General features: G+C 40.2%; 1 protein-coding gene and 1 long non-coding RNA gene across 2 annotated transcripts in view; one reads left to right on the forward strand and one right to left on the reverse strand.

Moving 5' to 3' along the window:
• The window catches only part of B4GALT1 (beta-1,4-galactosyltransferase 1), a 49,919-nt gene extending 42,427 nt beyond the window's left edge, over positions 1-7,492 (forward strand). Inside the window, exon 6 of the mRNA XM_007427880.4 lies at positions 223-7,492. Within this exon, the coding sequence (XP_007427942.1) occupies positions 223-358 (136 nt within the window). The 3' untranslated portion in view covers positions 359-7,492. The remainder of the gene's footprint in view (positions 1-222) is intronic.
• Positions 1-18,880, reverse strand: part of LOC148214837 (uncharacterized) — a 29,595-nt gene extending 10,715 nt beyond the window's left edge. The window contains exon 1 of the long non-coding RNA XR_015797355.1: positions 18,675-18,880. This is a non-coding gene — a long non-coding RNA (uncharacterized LOC148214837). The remainder of the gene's footprint in view (positions 1-18,674) is intronic.
• Positions 18,881-20,970: the final 2,090 nt, after the last annotated feature.

Below are 20,970 nucleotides of genomic sequence, written 5' to 3' on the forward strand. Positions count from 1 at the left end.
AGCACAGTCCTTTTGCCATTAAGTTTTTAACTTTTCAGTATAGAATGTTTTAACGTTGTTCTTCTGGGAAACAATGAGTGAAAATATATATGCAAGAGGCAAATAAAATACAAAATACAGTTTTATGAAAAACAGTTAACCAACATTAATCTGCAGAAAGCCAACAGAGATACTAATTACAAGTTGATATTTACCAACCATGAGTCTGTCTTATTTTTACAGGTTTAACAAAATTGCTCATACAAAGGAAACAATGAAATCAGATGGGCTAAACTCTCTGACTTACACCGTAGTAAAAACTGATAAATTTCGATTATATACAAAAATCACAGTGGATATTGGATCACCAAAAAGCTAGTGTGGCAGAAATGCAATAGAAGACTTGGAGTATGCAACCTGTGACAGTTCAATCTTTCAGCATTTTATAACTGATTTTATTGCAATCAACTTGAAAGAAGAACACTTGTTTTTTCATCCTGAGACCCTGCAATTGGCAGGACAAAAGAGAATTTTAATCCCAAATGTCACTGTAAAAATCTTCTTTTCATTTTTTTTAAACTTTACAAACAATAAATAGAAGTTGTAAATATATGAATTTTCAGGGAATGGTGGAGACTTAGGTGCTCAATCCCCTTGGAAGTTCTCCCACGCAGGCATTACAGAAAAGAATGAAAGTTGTATTGAAGCACTTCTCTCTCTCTCGTTTTCAGAAAGCTCTCTTTTATTTCAGGGGGCTAACCCAAGAAGGATTCCTAGTGGATTGAGGCCTACTGGGGAGCTCTCCACTTTAAAATAATGAGGGTCACAATTTGGGAACATTAGTGTTTCCAAATTGTGAGGTATTCTGCAGTGGTAAGTAATTTCCCTTTCTTCCTGCTCCTCCCCCAATTTAATTTAAACATTAGGTCACTATGAAAATTCACTGCTGCGGGTATAGGAGGAAGGACTGGAAAATACTGCTTAAAGTCATTTGAATTTATGTACTTTATCTCCCCTTCACGTTGACAGGATTGTTCCTTCTTGTTTGTAACCTCACTGGGAGGAAGGGGAGGAAGAACTGCAATCCTCAAAACAAACAGCTTTGTATTCTGTCCTGCTGGCACAGGGATTTAAATAATACAGGCCTCTTTACCCAGAAGTATATCTGCAAGCCAAAACCTTCCGACCATGATCTTGAATATATGCAGGTGGCGTTAGCTTGCTTGATCTAACAGGACAGTCAGCCCAGTCCTTAACCTGGGCTCATTGCATCATGGGGAGAAAGTATGAGTGAAACAGTTTGTATCATAGCTATTTTTATGCAAAAACCAATCGCTTTAGGCTACTAATCAAAGCTCCCTAATTTTTGCTGGATCCAACTGGGTGGCTGTGGGGAAATCAGGTTAAAATATGCACTATAACTGAGGTCATGCAGCACTCCTTCCCTTAGGTATAGAAAGGAGCAAGGGTGCACCCAGGTCTGGCACTCGGGGCCAAAGCATTACAATGTGGCCTGTGAATATCAGCTTCAGAGATACAGGCGATGCTGATAGCTGGAAGGTACAGTTCATGGGTTGATTCATTGAGGTACAGTGTTGATAGGCCAGCAACACCAGCCTTAGCTTGCGGGCTACTACTACTTGAAAATGAGCCAATTCATATTCTAGAAGTATTTAAATAGGACAAAGCCTGTGTGTAATGCTCACGCAGATGGCCTGCGTCACATCTGTTTTTGAATGAAGCTGAAGGTTGTGAGAAATACCTCTGTTTCTGTGGAACACTGATGGGGTTCCTCCCAAGCTAATTCTGCAGAGTCGCCTTTGTCTCAAGAAACAAGACCAGGGAAAACAGAACATTTGGCAAGAGTGGGACAGCATTACTCTCCATCTGACCAGAACTTGTCTACTCTGAGTAAGTCTCCTGGGATTTCCTCTTCCTTAGGAGAGCAACTATGAGAAGTTATGCTTCCAGTTTTCTCTGAAGTATAGCTGGTGGAGGGAGCCATTCAGTTTTCCAAATAAACAAAACAAAGCTCTTGCTGAGTTAAAACCTATAGATGGGGCTCAGCCTTCTAACAAAGCTGGGAGGAAAAATGTCCTAGGCCTATTGGGACCATTTATCGCCAGAGTTGGTATGCTTGCCTGTCGTACTGTGGTGTAAAATTTACACCTATCCAGGTTGTGGTAGGAGCACAGAAGTGAAAGCGAGAATAGACCCTGCAGTGAAGCCAAAGACTTTTGGGCAAAAAATCGTCACCCCTTCAAATTGTAAGCAATATGCAGCTTGCAAGGAATAAGGCCAAGTCAGAGGTAAATGATAATCTGAAGATTTGGGGTGCACTGACTAGTTTACCAGAAATCCTTTATGGAAGCAGGGAAAATAGGACTTCATTCAGAAGTCCTTTGCTCTACTTGGCAGCCTGCACTGTCTCGAGAAATTGTAGCAGAGAAGTATGCCAGCAACTGGTAGCATAACCTCTAAGGTAATAGAATAGTTCAGATGGAATTCTTCAGTGAAGCCCATTCTTGACACTGCAAAACAAACAGAATTCACCTAAGGACCAGTGTATTGCCAGATTGCCTTACATGTGAATGGTAAGCTTCATTTTGTTTTCTACTGCTCTAACACAGTTTTTTTCTTACTGGAGAGTGGCAAATGCTCTGCTATTCTGGGTTTATAAAGTACCTTTTTGTTTTTAAAATATTTCATCAGAAATGTTTACTATTGTAAAGGCCTAAATGTTGCAGAATATCAAACAACGGTATTTTTCTCTCAGTGTTTTGTGTGAAACTTGAAGTGTGCTGCTGGATTTTACTGCTAAAACTTGTTAGCAAAATATTATAGGGGAATTGGGCTAAGGCAACTGCACCATAAAATGGCATGTTAGTACCATCAGCTTAAGCTGCGGGCAACATCATGTTTTAACTAGATTTATAGTTAAACCTAGTTTGATTTATAGAATCTACCTTCACAAGAATGTTCAGTTTCTTCATTAGCTGCTGCTTAAATGGTAGCAAAGATGTGCCTTGGAAACATGTTCATCTCCGTGTCTGAAATATCATAAATTACGGCCTGTTGGGATCTTGTCATTTCTCCCACTCCATTTTGTTGATGGGGAGAGAGTGAAGCATGGCTTGATGATCAAAGTAAAATTTGCATCCCAGAACTCAACATCCTTGATTTTTACTTTTGAAAATACATATCCTGCTTTTATTAGGGTGTTTCCAGTGATTTCCTTTTGAAAGGAGTAACCTCTCAACAGCTTCAGCATTTTTAATGTCAAGCAGATCCCAACCAGTCATTAGGGAGGGAGGCAACTTCCAAGTTTAGCTTCCTCCTGTATGTGCCCTCCCGCACTTTTTTTTTTTTTATGGAGGCAAAACAATCTGCTTTGTTTTAAGAAAGTACCTTGGAGGATCACAACTTTTACATTCCTCGACAGTCAGGGAAAGGAAGGCCCACTCTCTAACCCACTGACCATTAATAGCTTTTCAACTTTTCAACTCCACTTGTCCAACTGCATCACCAAGAGAAACTCATTCCCAGTTCACTTCAACCAGCCTTTCATAAACTGGTCTGCTTCAGATGTGTGGGGCATTGCAATCCAGGACAACTCAAGGACACCAGATTGGCCTTCCTGCTTACAATAGCAGAGAACGTGCAAGTTGACCTCCAGTTTACCCATGGCTGAGGCAATTGCTGCAATAGAGCAAAGAGAATTTAGTCACTCTCCCAGTTATCCACTTGGAAGCTATGTGTTATCTTCTCAGAAACATCAGCACGCTGTAGTGCAGTAGATGGGAGATCTTGTCTATAGCTCCTAGTATATGAACCTTTTAAAATCTTACAATATGGAAAAAGTTGGGTGGCTTCTTCATGCTAGTTGCTTCCCTTTTTGTTCAAAACAAGCAACCCCACCGTTATCAGAATGAGGGATCCCTCTCTCTTTTGAGATGAAACCTCTTTAAAGACTGAATATCTCTAATAGAAATCTGTATAGCTATTAAGCTCTTCCCAAAGTGAGATGAATTGAGGAGGGAGGGTGCAGTTCTAGAGGGAAGGCCATTCAAACAGGTCCTGGTTCCCCAGCCTGAACCCAGAAGCATCAGGCTACAACTCCCATTGTCCTCGTCCAACATCCTTGGTTTGCTGCTATGGAATTCTGGGATTGATTGTGATATGATAGAAGAAAGAGAGAATGGTAGGCAATAATTGTTTCTCTTATTTCACTGCTGTTGCTTGATTTCTGGAGTGTATGTGAATGTAGTTTGTTATCTTTCACTGGCAGCTTTAATTTTTTTAAATGTCCTGATCCAAATGTTTAATTTCCCACTACCGTATTGGGTGTGGGAACCTGTATCTAATTCTGGAATGTGCCTTCCTTGTGAAGTAAGAAAAAACTGTTTCAAGGGGTTATTAAATATTAGGCAGACTGACAACCAGGATGCAATTCTGCTATCACTTAGTCAAGGTCAGTGTTTCTGAACCTCAGCAAACTTAAGCCAGAAATTCTGAGAATTGAAGCCCATGCATCTTAAAGTTGCTGAGGTTGAGAAACACTGCTCTAGGTAACCGAGCTCTTGAATTCCTTCAGATTCCCTCTCCCTGTAACATTTGGAAAAAAATAACTCTATGCAATATTTCTCTGATCCTATACTTCCCTAAAAAATTTCCTTGGGTTTTCCAGCTATAGAAGCAGGAGACACAATGTTTAAATGCATCCATTACATTAGTTTTGTCTGCAGAAGTGGAGTGGGGCTCACATACATCTGAGTCTCTATTTCTGGGAAATTTGAACTTCTAAGTGACAACTGAGTAAGTTAAAGAACCTGTGAATTTTAGACTGTGGGTTTTCTTCTACATTCTTTATTGCACAAAAGCTCCTAATGGCCTGAACAATTTCACATAACTACGCACAATCTCCCTGCCAGCCTCTTTCAGAAAGTATAGAAATGAGAAGCTTTTCTAGTCGTTTTAGAATTAGATTAACCATTCTTAGTCAAAACACAAGCATGAAAGTGACAGATCAAAATGGAGGATGAAATCCTATAACATTCTGAGAAGGTCTAACTGAATAGAGCTTCAGTAGATGATAGTTTAAAGCTTGTCAGGGTTAATGGGTTATGTTAGACCAGTGATGGCAAACCTATGACATGCGTGTCAAAGGTGACACACCACAACATTTTGGGTGATATGCCAGCATTCATCAACACCCGACAACAACTATTCTCCCTGTTTGAGTTACCAAAGAAACTGAATTTGTTTTACTTGCATTTCATTTTTGTAATTATGTGACATTTCTTTATATAATACATAGCACCACACATGATTGGACTGTATTTTTTTTAAAATAAATGAATATACAGTATAAAGAATTGTTTCTCTTTTGTTTCGGGGGGAGGGTGTGACACGCCAGCAGAGTCAAGTTAGGCATTTTCCGAATTTTTGACACGCCGAGCCCAAAAGGTTCGCCATCACTGTGTTAGACTTTGGTCAAACAAATTTGAGATGTAGTATAAAGCCCCCTTCAGCCACTCAGCTCTTTGTGATAGCCACATTTCCATAGCAACAATATGGAAGTAATTTGCCACTGCCTTCTTCCTGAGATTTTTTTTTTTTAACTTTTGAGTTTAAACTGTAGGCCTATAGGGATTTCCTTGTGGCCCCCCATCCAAGTGCTAATCGAGTACACCTCTGCTTAGCTTTTCTGAGATATGTTTGCCCAAGTTCTCTCTACTGTGACAAAATGCAATATGAAACCAGTACAAATAGGCTTTATAGCCTACAAATACACATTCCAGCAAGCAACCTTTATGTTGCCCATCATGCATCACAGCCATGTGCTTACCTGTGTGTAAGTGTGTGCGACTTGTGTGTGCATGTGAAAATCAGGGGAAATTGCCATAAAACCTTATTCAATAATCTGGTAATAATTTTCATCTCTTCAAGGTGTTTGAGGGAAGTGCCTTAAAATATTTTTGGGAGTGTATAAGGGTTAAGGGATAGAACAGTGTTTGTTCAGTTACTTTAGCATTGCTGTGGATCATTTTTGCCTTTCCAGAAAACATTATTAAAGACATAAATAATAAAAGTTGGTGTTTAGTAACTACAACATTTCTGCTGTTATATTTAATTCCTGATGCTTCTCCTCTTATTTCCTGCCATTACTTCACAAATAATCAGCTCACATTTCTGTTTAATCTGTGAATCTTCAGAAAATGTGGACTTTCGTCCTCTTTTCGCTTTGCAAAGGGGTAGGTGGAGATAACTTAGCAAATGGGAAATTGATAGTTCTTATTACCCAGCTGGCAATTCTAGTTCAAACAAGGCCCTCTTCTGAAACTACTTTTTAGTCTAATATTCAAGGCAGGGCAGCGTAGTTTCTTCCTGCGCCACTTAGTCATCTCAGAAGTCCCGGATCATGCGGGAATACCGCAGCTCCTTCCCCTCCTTCATTCTGGATTGATTATAGGGTGGAGACTGTAGAAGCCCACTCTGTTTTTAGACAGAGGGCTCCTGGAGCTGCCAAGTAAACCAACCCCAATCATGTGAAAAACAGGATGTGCAACAGGTTGCCCCTTTAATTTATTGTGATTAAAATGGCACAAACCAAAAGGAAATAGTGTAAGCCTTGATTATGGTTATATTTTCAGATATTACAATCTTGTCCATAAATGATAACCAAAATCCTCATTTCCCCACCCATTTGCATGGTAGGGGTCACTGCGTTCCCTTTTACACTTGTTCTATCCAGATTTTCTACGGTACTTGCAGGAAAGTCTGCTAGCTGGTATATGATTTCAGAGCAACTTCATGTGGATGACCACTGCCTGGATCTGTGTGTATACTCCACAATTATATATTTAAATGTGTGTGTGTATAATATGTATGTATATCTAATCAGCTGGCATTTTGCACCTAAAACATTTGAATTCTGTGACCTCTCTGAACTATGCAAACTGAGCAAAAATGCATCTACCAGCATAGAGTCTGGCCGTAAGTGAAATGGTTTGGAGGAAAAAATGGTATCTGAAATACAGAGAGGTGATCTCCCTCTTATCACCCCATAGCACCTCTTTTTGCCATACTAGTGCCTCTCCTCCTGGGCACAAGTGTAGGTGCAGGAAGATGCCATTACAGGAATGTTTTCCATATGATTTCTGGCTTTATTCTGGGCCAGGATCTTGAAGGATCCGTTCTGCTGTTTCTTCAATGCTGCTGAAGGTGTTACTGGAAAGGCGCAAAGCGCGTGTTGGCAGTCAGTTCTGGAAAGAAGCAGTGAGGTGTAAAATAACTCTATTGCCTATTTTTCAGGACACGCTGATTGCTTGAGTGCAAACAATTGGTGTTTTCTTCTGATCAAATATTCTTCCATTCTTAATTACCAGAGTATTGTCCCTGCATTCCTGTGGGTGGGGGGATTATTGATACTTGTTGCCTGTATCAATATGTGATTACTGTGACATTTATTTTTTTATATATTGCTGGCAAAATAAAATATTTTTTGAATCAATGCATTTGGTCACATTCTTGGAACAGAAGGGAGGGTTTCTGTACTGGTTCCTGTTTGAGGTTTACTAGCTTTAGTTTAACATGATAGAATTGTTAAATTCTAAGCAATTTAGAATCTCGGGGATTCTGAACAGCAGAATTGTATGGTGCCACTACTGCTGGGCCACTCCAGCTTGGACTTGGCAAATTCTGTTATTTTTATTATTAAACATTCAGTTAACACTGAAAATGGCACATGAGGGTGCTGGAGTCCTGTCCTCGTCTAATTTTTTTATTTTTTTAATGTGGGGAAGCATTCAGACATTGCATAATCAAGCAACAACTACACCACATGATTCTCCTATTCAGCTGATCATGAGTAATTTTTAACCAGACACATTTATTTTAGATGGTTTTCTATGCAGGAGAAGGTGAGAGAGATGGGCGGTTTCACTTCTGGGGCTGCCACCTGCCTTAAAAATGAGCACAAGAGGATGAAATTTTCTAACCCCTGCTTGAATGTTCTGCACTAGTTTTTCACCTGCAAGTTTTATTTCATACGTACGTATGCATGTGTTTGCTACATGCATTATTGTACAGCTAATTAAAGTCTCCTTGCTCAGTGTTACTTATGTGGTCCTAGCTTTAATTCAGATGCTGCTGAATTATAGCTTCTAGCAGTTTCAGCTGGCTTGGCCAGTGCTGAGGGATACTGAGAGTTGAGCAAGTCTTGAATGACCACACAGTGTCCCCCCACCCCACTGGTTTAAGGAGCATAGCAACTGAACTTCTCATTTCACAGGAACTTGGGAGGGATGAATTTTTATTTTTCTCTGTGTTCAATGTACGGCTAATGTAAACTCATATATGTGCTTTACACATAGCCACAATGTTTGCAGTCGAGTAACACACAAAAAGTGGAGGGATTCTCCATCTTAAATGCAATTCCTTGAAGGTATGTATCCCTTTTAACCTCCCTCTCTCTTGTCCCATGTGGTTCATGACATTCTCTGACCCTGATTTCCAAGAAGTATCTCTTTGCCAGAGAACCAAATAACTGGGTGACCTCTTTGATATGGTACATCAAGGTTTGATGAACAAGCTGCAATTGTTTGGATTTACAGAATGTGCTAGATCATGACTAGTAAGTTGCCAGCAGTGAGGAAGAGAAGGATGCAAAATGGGCAGGTCCAGGTCACAATTGGTGATGCTGGATTTTTCCTTTTTTCCAGGATTTTCTGAGTTCGGAGGGCTCCTTTGATTGCCCCTCAAAATTGTATTGAGCCCATTAGCAGGTTCATACTACAGAATGCTGTGGATAAGTTGTCCATCTCTGTATTAGGTTTGGGGTGGGGGATTCTAAAGGTTCTAATGGGGGGGAAATGAACTGGGAGGATCTTCATTACAATATACAAGTGGACAGAACTAGGATTTTCCTTCTTTTGGGAGGGTTGTTTTTGGTGGGGGGGAAGTCTTTATCTTTTAATAGCGGTAAGCCTTTTTAATAGTTTACACTACTGCTGGCATGCATTTCCTGCCTCAAAAAGCAGGAATTTTTCAGTAACTGTGTAGCTGAAGCAGTGGCCAGAATCGATGGAAGCCATCAAAGGGGTTTTATTGGCCATAAGCCAAAGCAAAAGAAATCACATTATGGCTTAGTGCAGTGCAAAGAAAAATCTAGATGATCTGCTACGTTCTAGTAATAAAAATTCAAAGGAATTTTTAAAAATGTCTATTGTGGGCTACATTTACCCACTGGCTTTATGCTGCATCTTAATGTTGTGCTCTTTGCCAGCTAAATCTCTCTTCCTTGTTCCTTGTTCTTCCATAAAAGATATTGTTACATCACATTTTCTCAGAAAGTGGCTTCATAGAAAGTTTCCAGAAGTAGCTTGGGTGAATCACTTGTGTTTTTAAGGCTGATGACTACGTGGGCAGAGGACAAGCTACCCCTCCCCCTTAAGAGCTATAGGAATCATCAGAGTACTGGCCTTTAGCTGCTGGGTAGGGTGACGTTGGCCCTAATCTGAAGTAGCATCCTCCATGAAGGAATGGGAGGAGGAGGAAGGAAGAAAAGAAATACAGCCAATGTTTGATGATTGCAGGTTACAGCCACGGATCTGAGAAGAATCAAAGCTCCTGCTTTGGTAACTCTGCCTTCAAGTTTGTTCATAACTTACTCACCCAGCTATGACGAGACAGCTTCAATTTCCTGAAATCAATTAACTAGGCTTTGACAGGTCCTCATTGGCAGTATAATGAAGGAAATCCTATAAGGCTCACAGATGAAGTTGTGGTGCTGTTTATTACAATATATTTGATATTGCCAAGATACAGAGTAAGCAATGAGGCCTTGTGGAAGTGAAGTGGTGATGTGTGTGTGTGTGTGCTCGGGAGGAGGTGTCCTCTCTTCTACTAAGAGCCTCAAGTGTTTTTCTTCTGATTTTAGTAACTGGTAGAGCCAAGAATTCATCAAACCCAAGGCTGTGTTTTGCAGGAGACCTTTATGGGACAACAAGATCCAAACTGTATAGCAAGAAAAAATACATTCTGGCACCAGTAGAACTTATTTGAATTATGCAAATATATGCAATTACTCATATTTTGTGCCAACAATTGTAATTTGGTCGGGGAGGAAATTCAAGCACTTGGTGATTTGGTTTTACCATTGCAAATGCTGGTCTGAAATTCACAGGAATGTCTGCAGTTTTTAGGGTGATTCCTACTTGTCAAAGATGCATTTGTTCTTCTGGGCTATATCATCAGTTTTTGGGACTTACTAAGATATCAAGGATTACAGATAATTGGAGCAAAAGGGAAGACAAACCAAAACATTAAAACAATGAATGTACACTCAATTTGTAGCAGTGAATTGCTGAAATGTGTTCCTTGTCTGTAGTTGAAGTAATTATTTTTTAACAGAGAGAAAGAATTTGGGGCAATCTGGTGACACTTGCTTGAGTTGGTTCGTTTTATCATCCTGCTAATTTAAACTACATATTTGCTTTGTTAATTTACTTAACATATCTTTTAATTCTTAGATTTGATATATAAGATCAATTATATTATGTATATTAATAAAGCATACATACATAAGCATAACATTATTCTCTCTCATAGTACTGAAAGCCATTTTGTAAAGAACAAAAGATAAGTAAAAAATAGTAAACAAAATAAAGGCAGAGATAAGAAAAAAGAAAAGGAAATCACTCTGCTGGAAGCCCCTTGCTGAGCTCTTTTCCTGCACTTGCAAGACTTCTGTTAATTTCCATCAACATTGCTCTACATTTTGTCTTAAGACTTTTAATCCTAATTGTTCCTTGGTATCTTTGACTATATTCTTTCCAACTCTCTTTTTCTCTATACACACAATATACAATGTCTTTCCCTTGTTCTCACATCTTCCAGTAATCATTCTATTATGTTGTTGTTGTTATTATTATTATTATTATTAAATATTGTTATATTTTTTCTCATCCATAGCCTCTTTCATTTCATCAGTCCACCAAGCTTCCAACCTTCCATTAGTATAATTTCATGTCCTTTTGTGACATCTTTTTAAATAATTGTACATTTCTAGTGCAACCAAAGACTAATTTTACCTCAAGCATGCTAATCTATTCTCTGCAAGCTAACATCTTAAAATGTTATCCTGCAAGCCAATATATGTGGCCTGCAGCATACATCCTACTAATTAGGAGGTTCATCAGTGTACTGAATTGCTTAATATTATTAATAAAGGAAAAAAATAATAATATAGTCATGAGGTGGGACATGGAGCCATGTAGAGTAATTGAACTCTGTTGTCCACTCTTTGAAAACTCATTCAGTCTCTGGCTTGTAAGGCTTTGATTACATATTGTCTATTTATTTTTAAGTGCTTTCTAGTCTCAAGAGTAAAAAATGTGATTAACAAAAATGAAAATGCTAAAGTCATTTGGAAGTGTAACTGCCATGTCCCAATGGACACATGTTTCCACACTTTTGTGAAAGTGTGGTTTACAAGCAGCCCCACCCATTCCTAAGCCACACAGGAGCCACACAGGAGCAAGAGAGCGTGTCAGTGGATGAGTAGAGAGTGAATTGTGGGGCAGCCTTTTTCTTTTGAGCAAATATTGGTGGATGATAAAATTATAGAGCAAAAATGGATCTCTGAATGTTCAATGGTCAGTGCTGAAAACACAATATCCTATTTTTAGTCCATATTTTCCACATTATGAAAAACCATAAGTGCAGGGTAAAAGAAACTGGGACGTTCTGCTGCTTGTCAAAGGCAGTTTAAGCAACGGAAAAGCTGTAAATAGATGACAGGCATTTGCTCTTTGTTACATTGCTAAAGGAGAAAGTAAACATCACCCATAATCACCAGCCAGTTTATCCCGAGGGAAAATTCTTTCCACCTTGATTTCAGATATAGCAAATAAAGGTGCTAAGAGTTCAAAGCAAGGGAGAGGGAATTATTGCCTGTAGCTGTGTATTATTCACAGTTAATAGAACTGCACATATCTATTACCAGCATTCATAAACAAAGTTGGAGAATCTACAAACAGGTTTTTCCTCTTCAAAGTTTTCCATCACATGGAATGGTCTGTTGGAGTTAAGCCCTCCTGAGCAAAAGCAGGAACTTGCTAGACTGAAACTAGCACAGTTCCATCTAACCCAGCATTTGGTTTCAATGTGCCACCAGCCGGACACTTACAGGAATCATAGAACCCTAGTGTGGAGTCACAGTCCCTTCCAGCATCTCTAACCATCGACAGTGATGCCTAGGCCTCCTGGAAATTGTAGTGTAGGAGTATCTGGAGAGGGCACAGGTTCCCCACCCCATTGTGCACAAATGCACATATTACAGAGTTAGGCCTCGGGGCCTGATCCTTAAATGTCAAAAACAGCCCACTGACCTGGGCCCAAAAGTTAATTGGCCATTACTGCAACTGCTCGCGTTATTTATGAGATGAGCCCTTTGTGAAGGAAGCAGCAACATCCTCTATCCAATGCTGCTTCAGAACAAACTTGAGGAGGGAGGGTCCCATATGGGGCAATCAGTGACATTTGAATACTAGTGTCTTTTTCCACTTCTACGTGGAGTATCTATTCACTGGCAGAATTTGACTGTTCCCCTGTCCCCAGTTTGGGGGTCTGACTAAAGAGTGAAATACAGGTGGTCCTCACCTAATGACCCCTTGTTCAGTGATCATTTGAACTTACGATGGTGCTGAACAAGTGGTGGTTATGACCAGTTGTCATACTTACGACAGCCGCAGTGGTCATGTGGTCGCCATTTGTGAACTTCACTGCTGGCTTCTGACAATTAACGTCAATGGGGAAGCTGGCAAGAGGTTGTAAATGGCAACCACGTAACATCTTTGCCTAATGTCCTACAGTGATTCACTTAACAACAGCAACTGGAAGTGCTGGAACTGCCATTGTTAAGCGGCACAATCACATGACATTATGCTTCATGACTGCATTGCTTAGCAATGGAAATTCCAATCCCAGTTGCCATCTTTAACCAAGGACTACTAAGTGGTACTAACACCTAATTGATTGTTTTTTAATTGATTAAACTATCTGCTTTTTCATTGACTTATATTAAACTAAGTTTGCATAGTAGCCAAACTTTAACTATGTATCTTTTCAGAAATGGCAAGACAGGATTATCGATTTACTATATATAGTTGTTTATTTAAAATAAAATGATGGGGACACTAACATTTAATACCAGAATATGTAACAATAAAAAGGCCTCTATGCCCAGCAATATACCGTATTTTTCCAACTATAAGAAGATACTATTTTCTAAAATCCTTACCCTAAAAACTGAAGGGCGTCTTATTCAAGGAAGTCAGCCGAGAATCGCGCGGTTCCAAACTGCCCATACTTTGTTTCTGCAGAGAGGCTTCCTCCTATTGCTAGCCTCCAATCACGAGTGAAATAGCTTGACTCTGCAAACGGACTTCCTCCAATCACAAGCCTGATGTAACTGACGTCAGCTGATGCTGAACAAACCAATTAGAGGAAGGCTGATTGCAGAGACAAGCTATCGGCAGTTTCACTCGTGCTTGAATGTAATCAGTTAAGCAAAAGAGCGTGGAAATAGAGCTGCAGAGAGACGGTTTGGACCTCCTCCCACCGAGTGTATCAGGTCAATGTTAACTAATTACTAAATAAAAATGTGTCCTGCACTATCTTTAAAATATTGATTTTTTAATTTTGGGCTGGAAAAGTGGGGGTCGTCTTGTTGTCGGAAAAATACGGTATTTTCCTTTTCTTTTCCTATTCTATAGCAGTAGCAGCTTGAAACAAATCTGCTCTGTGAAACAAATAGAAAAGGCTGCTATGAAGCCGCAGCCCAGCTGAATGAAAATAACCAGACATTAAACAAAATAGTTCAGCAGAATCCGTTACAGCTTGCAGTTGTAAAGCCTGCGAACCATAGTACTATTTGCACAAAAGAGAAGACTCACATAGTCTGGACTCCAAAATGCAGAATATTGCAATAGCTCTAAGATAATCAATGCAAAGAACATTTATTTTTATTTGTTAACATGCTTACAAATGTCACCTGTAGATGACTTAACCACAGTTGCTTGACTTAAGCTAACTTCTGAAGCAGTTGTGTTGGTAAATGGACCACAATATGTTTATTTTCTAGAATACAAGAATGTTGATCTCCTTGTATTTATTCAGTGCCCCTTAAATACATTCTGTGAGGGCTGAAGCCAGCAAAGCCAAAATGAAGCATCAGGGACCAGACAAACTCATGATCAAAACACTGTGCAATTGCCCTCAACGTCCAAAGCTGAAATAATGGGCAGGAAAAAGTCAGTTACCAAGTAATAATGGGAGAAACTGACCAGGTAATAGTGGGAGAAATAGGTTAAAACCTGGAGCTGAGATATAAATAGGGGACATTCTTAGATTTGGAGTACTGATCTTCCTCACTGTGAGAACTTTATTCACTTCTGCAACAAAAGCAACTGATCTCTGAGCCTTGTCCATAAATTTCCCACTGTTGAATCATGACTATAAGTTTGCGTTTCTCAGAAGAGATTTATTGCCATGATATAGGTGGAAGTGTTGATGTCTTTCACAAATGTGGTCTAGGTAAGTACTGTACTATCTGGGAGCAGGAAGTAAAACTGGTGCATTGAAAAACTGATTTCTCCTGAGAGAGACCCAGATTTAGGCATAAGCTAAGCAAGCTACAGTACGGACCTCTCAATATTTCAGATTTTTTTCGTTTGTTATACAGTAGTTTTATTATAATTTCATATAGGAAAGTCTCCATAAATTAAGCCCTCCTGTATGGCTCACACAACCCTGTTAATTGATTATGACATTGTTTCTGCATGCATTCACGCCTTCTGCTGGCCCTCCCCCAATCTCCCCCCCCCCCAAATCATGGGTTAGTTATGCCTCTTGTTGGCATTCTTGCCAAGGTGAGATGTTACACAGCCTCATTCTCTGCTACCCCTTGCCAAATAGAGCCTCTATAGCTACTCAAAGCTTACAGCCACACCAAGTCTCAATCTAGAGTCAGACCACCGATTTATCCAGAGTTTAAAGCAACTATTCTGCTCATTGAGATTCTTTGAACTGGAGATGTCAGTCACCAAGTGGTGGCAATCAAACTACAGCCGTCTCTGAAGGCAGGAGAAGAGACTTCTGTGGCCTTCCAGATACTGCCAAATTCCTATTCCCATCAGCCATAGCTCAGGATGGTGAAGTAGAGAGTGGGTTGGAATTCTGCAATGCTTGGGGGACCATAAACTCACCCCCTTTTCCTTAAGCAAATGCAGACTTCAGAAAATACAGCATGTCCCTAGAAAAATGTGGACTATCGGTTAATAAAGTTTCATACTGAGAGAAACAGGAAGAAAACACAAAAACATAGTCCAAAGATTTATTGTGGGAGAGACAGATCAGACTTCTTCCTCCACACACCTTAATAAATGAGCCCTACCACTCTTGTACTTTCTGAACAAAATGACCCAGCAATTTTCTAGAAAAGAGTTTATCAAATTCCAGGAACTCAAGGACAAGCTCTGAACTTTAGAGTGGAGCTTTGAAGCAGGGGAAAAATTACGTAATTTTTGAAAGTAGCACTGAGCCTGCCTGGTTCGATGGTATTTAAATTGTCACATTATGCCCAGGCGTAGTTGCTGGTATTGATGGAATTTACCAAAGGCTGATCTCAACAAGGAGCAGATTATAGGTGGACAATTGACAGGATTCTAATTAAAATTAGATTAAATGTGGATAGCATCTTATCAAGCAAACTCCAGGCTTGGCTCCAAAGAAACAAATTCTTGCCAGTGATGTTTCTTAACCATATGTGCTTAGTTCTGTTTTCTTTTTTAACATTCTTGATTCTGCTTCCAAAGTGATTGCTTCCAAACAAAGTCTGCACCAGCTGTCTATCACTCTCACTCTGCCAGTCTTAGGACTCCATCACATGGACATGTTGAAACTGAATGTTTTCAAAAAGATGGCTGCTTACACCACTAAATAAAATATTGTTTAGTCCATACCTGATTGTACATCTTGACCCTGGGCCATCCAAGCAATGCAGTTGAAGTCCTGTTCCCATATTTGGAAGCTGTGCACCTCTGGACAGGGAGGAACAGACTCAGGCTCAATCATGATGGGACTGAACGGCTGTGGATAATTGGGCCCCCCCAGCTCTGGGAACTTCCCATCTTTAATCTAGCATACTGGTTGCACCCGTTTCTGGTCACTCATGCCCTAGTCACCTCATGAATGGACTACTGCAATATGTTCTACATGGGGCTGCCCTTGAAGAGCGTCAGAAGCTGCAGCTGGTCCAGAATGCAATGACATGGGCGTTAGTGGTGCACCTCAGCATGTCTATATAGCACCACTGCTGTGCGAACTGGACTGGCTCCCAAGTATGCTTCTAGGTGGAATTTAAAAAATTATTAAAGAAATAATGCATCTCTGCATTGGGTTCAAATGGATAATTCAATCATTCTTGATATAAAGATCCTAAATTAATTTAATATATTCAAAATATATTATCCACAGCCGTTCAGTCCCATCATGATTGAGCCTGAGTCTGTTCCTCCCTGTCCAGAGGTGCACAGCTTCCAAATATATTTTCTTTCTATCTCTGCCTGAGTGATAGAGATTTGGGGGAGAAAGAAGCTTCTTATTTTAAAAAGTCATCTGTCCATCCATCCATCCATCCATCCATCCATCCATCCATCCATCCAAACCTTTTAATACTCTCTGCTCTGTTCAGCTGGAGTGTTTCTGAATGAGGGAAAGCAAACACTGAACATAACAAGAAACCTTGTGACGTCCTGAGAAGATGCACGATAACAAGCAATTTTGCACATGATAATGATTTGAGAAGTAATTAAAAAAAGATGATAAGCATGTAGATGTGGAAAATGTAACAGGGAAAGGCAATAACTACCTACAGATAATTCTAAAGCAAATCAATAAAGTCAATCTAACATTGCTAGTTATATATTACCAGGTGCAGAGTCAAATGCTGCTAGATTAACCCCTAAACTCTCTGACAACCCTGTGATCTCTGGCCAGAGGGTGGGATGATATATCCGTGTGTCCTATGTTCATACATATGAGCAGTCCTTTGGGTCAAAGGTTTTTCCTACCCATATGATACTTGCATGGATAGGAACTTGAGTTTCAAACCATGTACGGAGTTATTTGAGAGTTATTGCTTCCTGCATAGATGTTGAGGCTTAAACTAAAAGCAAAAGATCTATTTTTAAAAAGAATCTCAGACTAGTAAAGCCAGTAGTAAAGTCTGATCCTGGTTTGATCTAATGGTGCAATATGATCCACTTCACTTTAGGAATCTAGCCAAAAAATTAGAAAAATACCCACTAAACAAGCTGAAATTATAAAATCACCAGATGCTGTAATTACAAACAGTTGGCCTGGTTGGTGCCATGTGTAGAAGAGTTCAGATTTTGGATGAGGAAGTAAGATGTGGCCTCTTTCTCAATTGTAATGGCAATTCATGTATGTTCTAGGCAGCCTGCTAGCTGAAGAATTCTGGGAGTTGAAGTCCATACATCTTAAAATGGCCAAGGTTGAGGAACACTATCGAGCAACATCAGCGTATGTGCTTGTAACAGTAACACTTTGTTTTAGATCAGAATTTAAGCACTCTTAAATTAGGTACACAGTTAGAAACTTTCTCAGAGAATATATCATTCCTACTTCTGCCTGTTTTAAAACAAAACTTTCTCAGGGTATAAAGATGCGTCTCATCTGTTAGAATCCTGAGTAATGTTGTTTAAGAATAAATACTTCAATAATTAAACCGAAATAATTAAACAGCTGCATTTTGCCAAATTTCCTGGCTTGGTAACTTATGTAACCCTAGGCTGCAAACCTTTAGCTGGGAATAACCCCATGAAACTGCATGGGATTCCTTGCCATTCCCTCTGACCCCAGACATATCCACTGCCATTTGTTAGCAGGAGAATTAGCTCGGTGAATCAAGAAATAACAAGAATTTAATTCAGGGACTGTGACTGAAATCTGAGGGAAATAAATAAATGGAATATAGGAAAATATGAGTGGGGAGGTGTTAATTAATGATTAAGAAATCAGAGCTTTTAAAAAAAAACTCACATTTTTATGACTTTGTCAGGCCTAGCCCAAGAACTCCAAGAGACAATGCCAATTCAGTCTAGCTATGTTTATTAGCTACAACCTCTAGCAAGAATCTTCCCAGACTAAAACCCCAGTTCCCAAAGTCCTCCAGCCACAACAGTGTGAATTCCTCAGGGAGGTACCAATCTCATCCTCTTGTTCCTCCCACGCAGTTCTGGTGAGCTAAGAAAATGTTTATCTCCCTGAGCTCGGCCTTCATAATTCCATTCCATCACAGACTTGGACAATATCTGCTGATACCAAATTTTACCATGCTACAGAGTCCAGGAGCAGCCCTTAAGCTGGGATTTATTTATTTATATAGCCACCCATCTCACTAACATGACTCTGGGCATCGTACAATAAAACAGTTAAAAAACAAATTTAAAACAATTAAGAAAATATAAATAAGATTACAGGAGAATGCACCAAAATCACACATACAATGCAACCATCTTACAGGCTCCTCATTACCATGGGATCCCTAAGCCTGCTGAAAAAAGCACATTTAATGGAATTTCCAGAAAGACAATTGGGTCGGAACTAACCTCGGGGGGAATGATGTTCCAAAGGGCAGGTGCCATGGAAGAAAAGGCTCTCTTCCTGGGTCCCATCAGATGGGACTCTTTAGCAAATGGGACCCTCAGCAGGCCCCTCCTGCCGGACCTGATGTAACTGGGGAGAGGCGGTCCCTCAAATATTTAATGTTCTAAAAGTAATTCCTTAAAGAAAGAGGTAAAACTGGGGAATTTTCATGCCTGAGAAGCAACAAGAGGAAAGAGCTGTTGTCCTAACTTAACCTTCCTGGGGCATCTGGTTGGCCACAGCGTGAAACTGGAGCAGACCAGTCTTAGGTTCATAACTGCATTCATTCCATTCATAATAGAGAGATAGGAAGGGGGGGGGCGGTACGTGAGATATGGCAGTCATATCACACATTCTGTGTGACTGAATAAAAAGTACAGCATGTTAACATGCAAGAAAAGAAGTGTTTCTTGGCAAGCATTTTGTATGAGAGGAAGATAACATTGGAAGTCCTTTTTTATTAGCATAATGACTGTAAGAATTACAACAGCAAACAGCAAACAGCACAATGTCAGACTAGGAAAAAAAGAATAAATTCCCAGACATTTATAGTCAATTGGTAATAAAAAAAAGATCCATTGGGGGAGATGGGTTCTCATTGGGGGAGATGACCCGCTAGGGGAGATGGGCGGCATACAAATTTAATTAATTAATTAATTAATTGACACATGTGCATGCACACAGTCACTGTGATTTTCTTCATATAAGATATGATGAACATCAGATGTACAGTTGTATATTATGCCATTTTCAGTGGGTTTTTTTGGTGGGTGGAGTGGTGCCTTCGAATCAGTCTTTATTCCTGGCAACTGCTTGGACAAGTCCCTGCAGTTTTCTTGGCAAGATTTTGGAAGTGGTTTGCCCTTGCCTGCTTCCCAGGGCTGTGAGAGAGGGGCTGGCCCAAGGTCACCCACCTGGCTCTGTGCCTAAGGAGGGACTAGAACTCCCGGTTTCTAGCCTGGTGCCTGAACCACTACATCAAACTGGCTCTCTATTTTTAGTGTTAGACGTGTCTTTTTTTTCATACTGTTCATTTATTCCTCTGTTACATTCTTTGCACATTTTTGTAATTCAAAATGCAAGCAGTAAATTGTCATTATTGAGACTTAGAGTTATTGTTAGTATCCTTTCATTCTGTCTTCCCAAGTACAGTATTGGATTATAACTCCCAGAACTCCCAGCCACTATGACCAAACCATAATGAAGCTAGTTTTAATTTAGCATCTTGTATGAGTCCAGATATTATAGTTTGTAAACCTCAGTTTAAGGCTTCAGGTGGTCCAGCATTACGCAATTAATGGTTTTATTTGAGTGTGACTCCAGAAAGAAATGGCTCGTTAATCCTGCTGGGGAAGACCAGTTCCAAAAGGGAAAGACCAGCACTGTTTATTGGCCTACGAAGGAGCAGTTACTTCTCTCTTCTCCAAAAATAGTCAGCCCTGAGATTGCAGAAAAGACCGGAATGGTGCACTGACTCTTGCCCCTGGCCAGATGTTCAAGTTTGAAAGGATAGTTGCATAATCTCTGTTTGGGAAGGATACCAGCCAAAAGGTCAGCCTGTCCCCAAATGCATGTCAATGCCTCTTTAAAATCTACCACTTAGTCCTGGCATTGTCCGACTCATCTTCCTCTTCCCATCCATTCAAGGCTGGCCCAGGACATTTTGTTCTTTGCATCCCTTTTTACCCCTCATTCCCCTTACAGATGCAGACCAGACAGGTCATCCTTCACCACACACCACTGAACAGAGCAACTTGCTGTTGGCTCCAAAGCTGAAATGTGTAGTAGCAGCATCAGCATGGCCCACTGCTGTGCGTGTCCTGGACCAGTTGACTTTCTGCTGCCTGCACCATTTTGGGGGGCCTTTCTCAGTTTCTCCTCTGATCATCTTCAAGATGGTGATGAGGGGGGACAGCCAGGTAGCCTGGATCAGCAAGAAAAGCTGAGTCACAGATGCAACAGCACGATTCAGTATAGTGAGGGGTCTCTATTTTAAAGCAGGATTGGATCAACTGAGGGGACTGAGCTATCAACGGCCAGGAGTCCCAGACTGCTAATATGGAGCAACAGTGGGAGAGAGTGATGTCTCTCCTATCACATTTGTGAATTTCTTGACAGCATCCAGTTGGCCTTTGTAGCGCCTGATTGAGGAAAGCTTTTACATTACGAGGCGTGGTGCTTCATTTCACTTAATGGCAGAGCCAGCTCTGCTATGTGGGTGTTCATATATCTAATCTTGGAAGGCCTTGGCTACACTAT

Source organism: Python bivittatus, unplaced genomic scaffold, assembly GCF_059951505.1.
Source record: "Python bivittatus isolate LINGU-HERP-01145 unplaced genomic scaffold, Pbiv_v1 ctg000520_np1212, whole genome shotgun sequence".
Taxonomy (NCBI): domain Eukaryota; kingdom Metazoa; phylum Chordata; class Lepidosauria; order Squamata; family Pythonidae; genus Python; species Python bivittatus.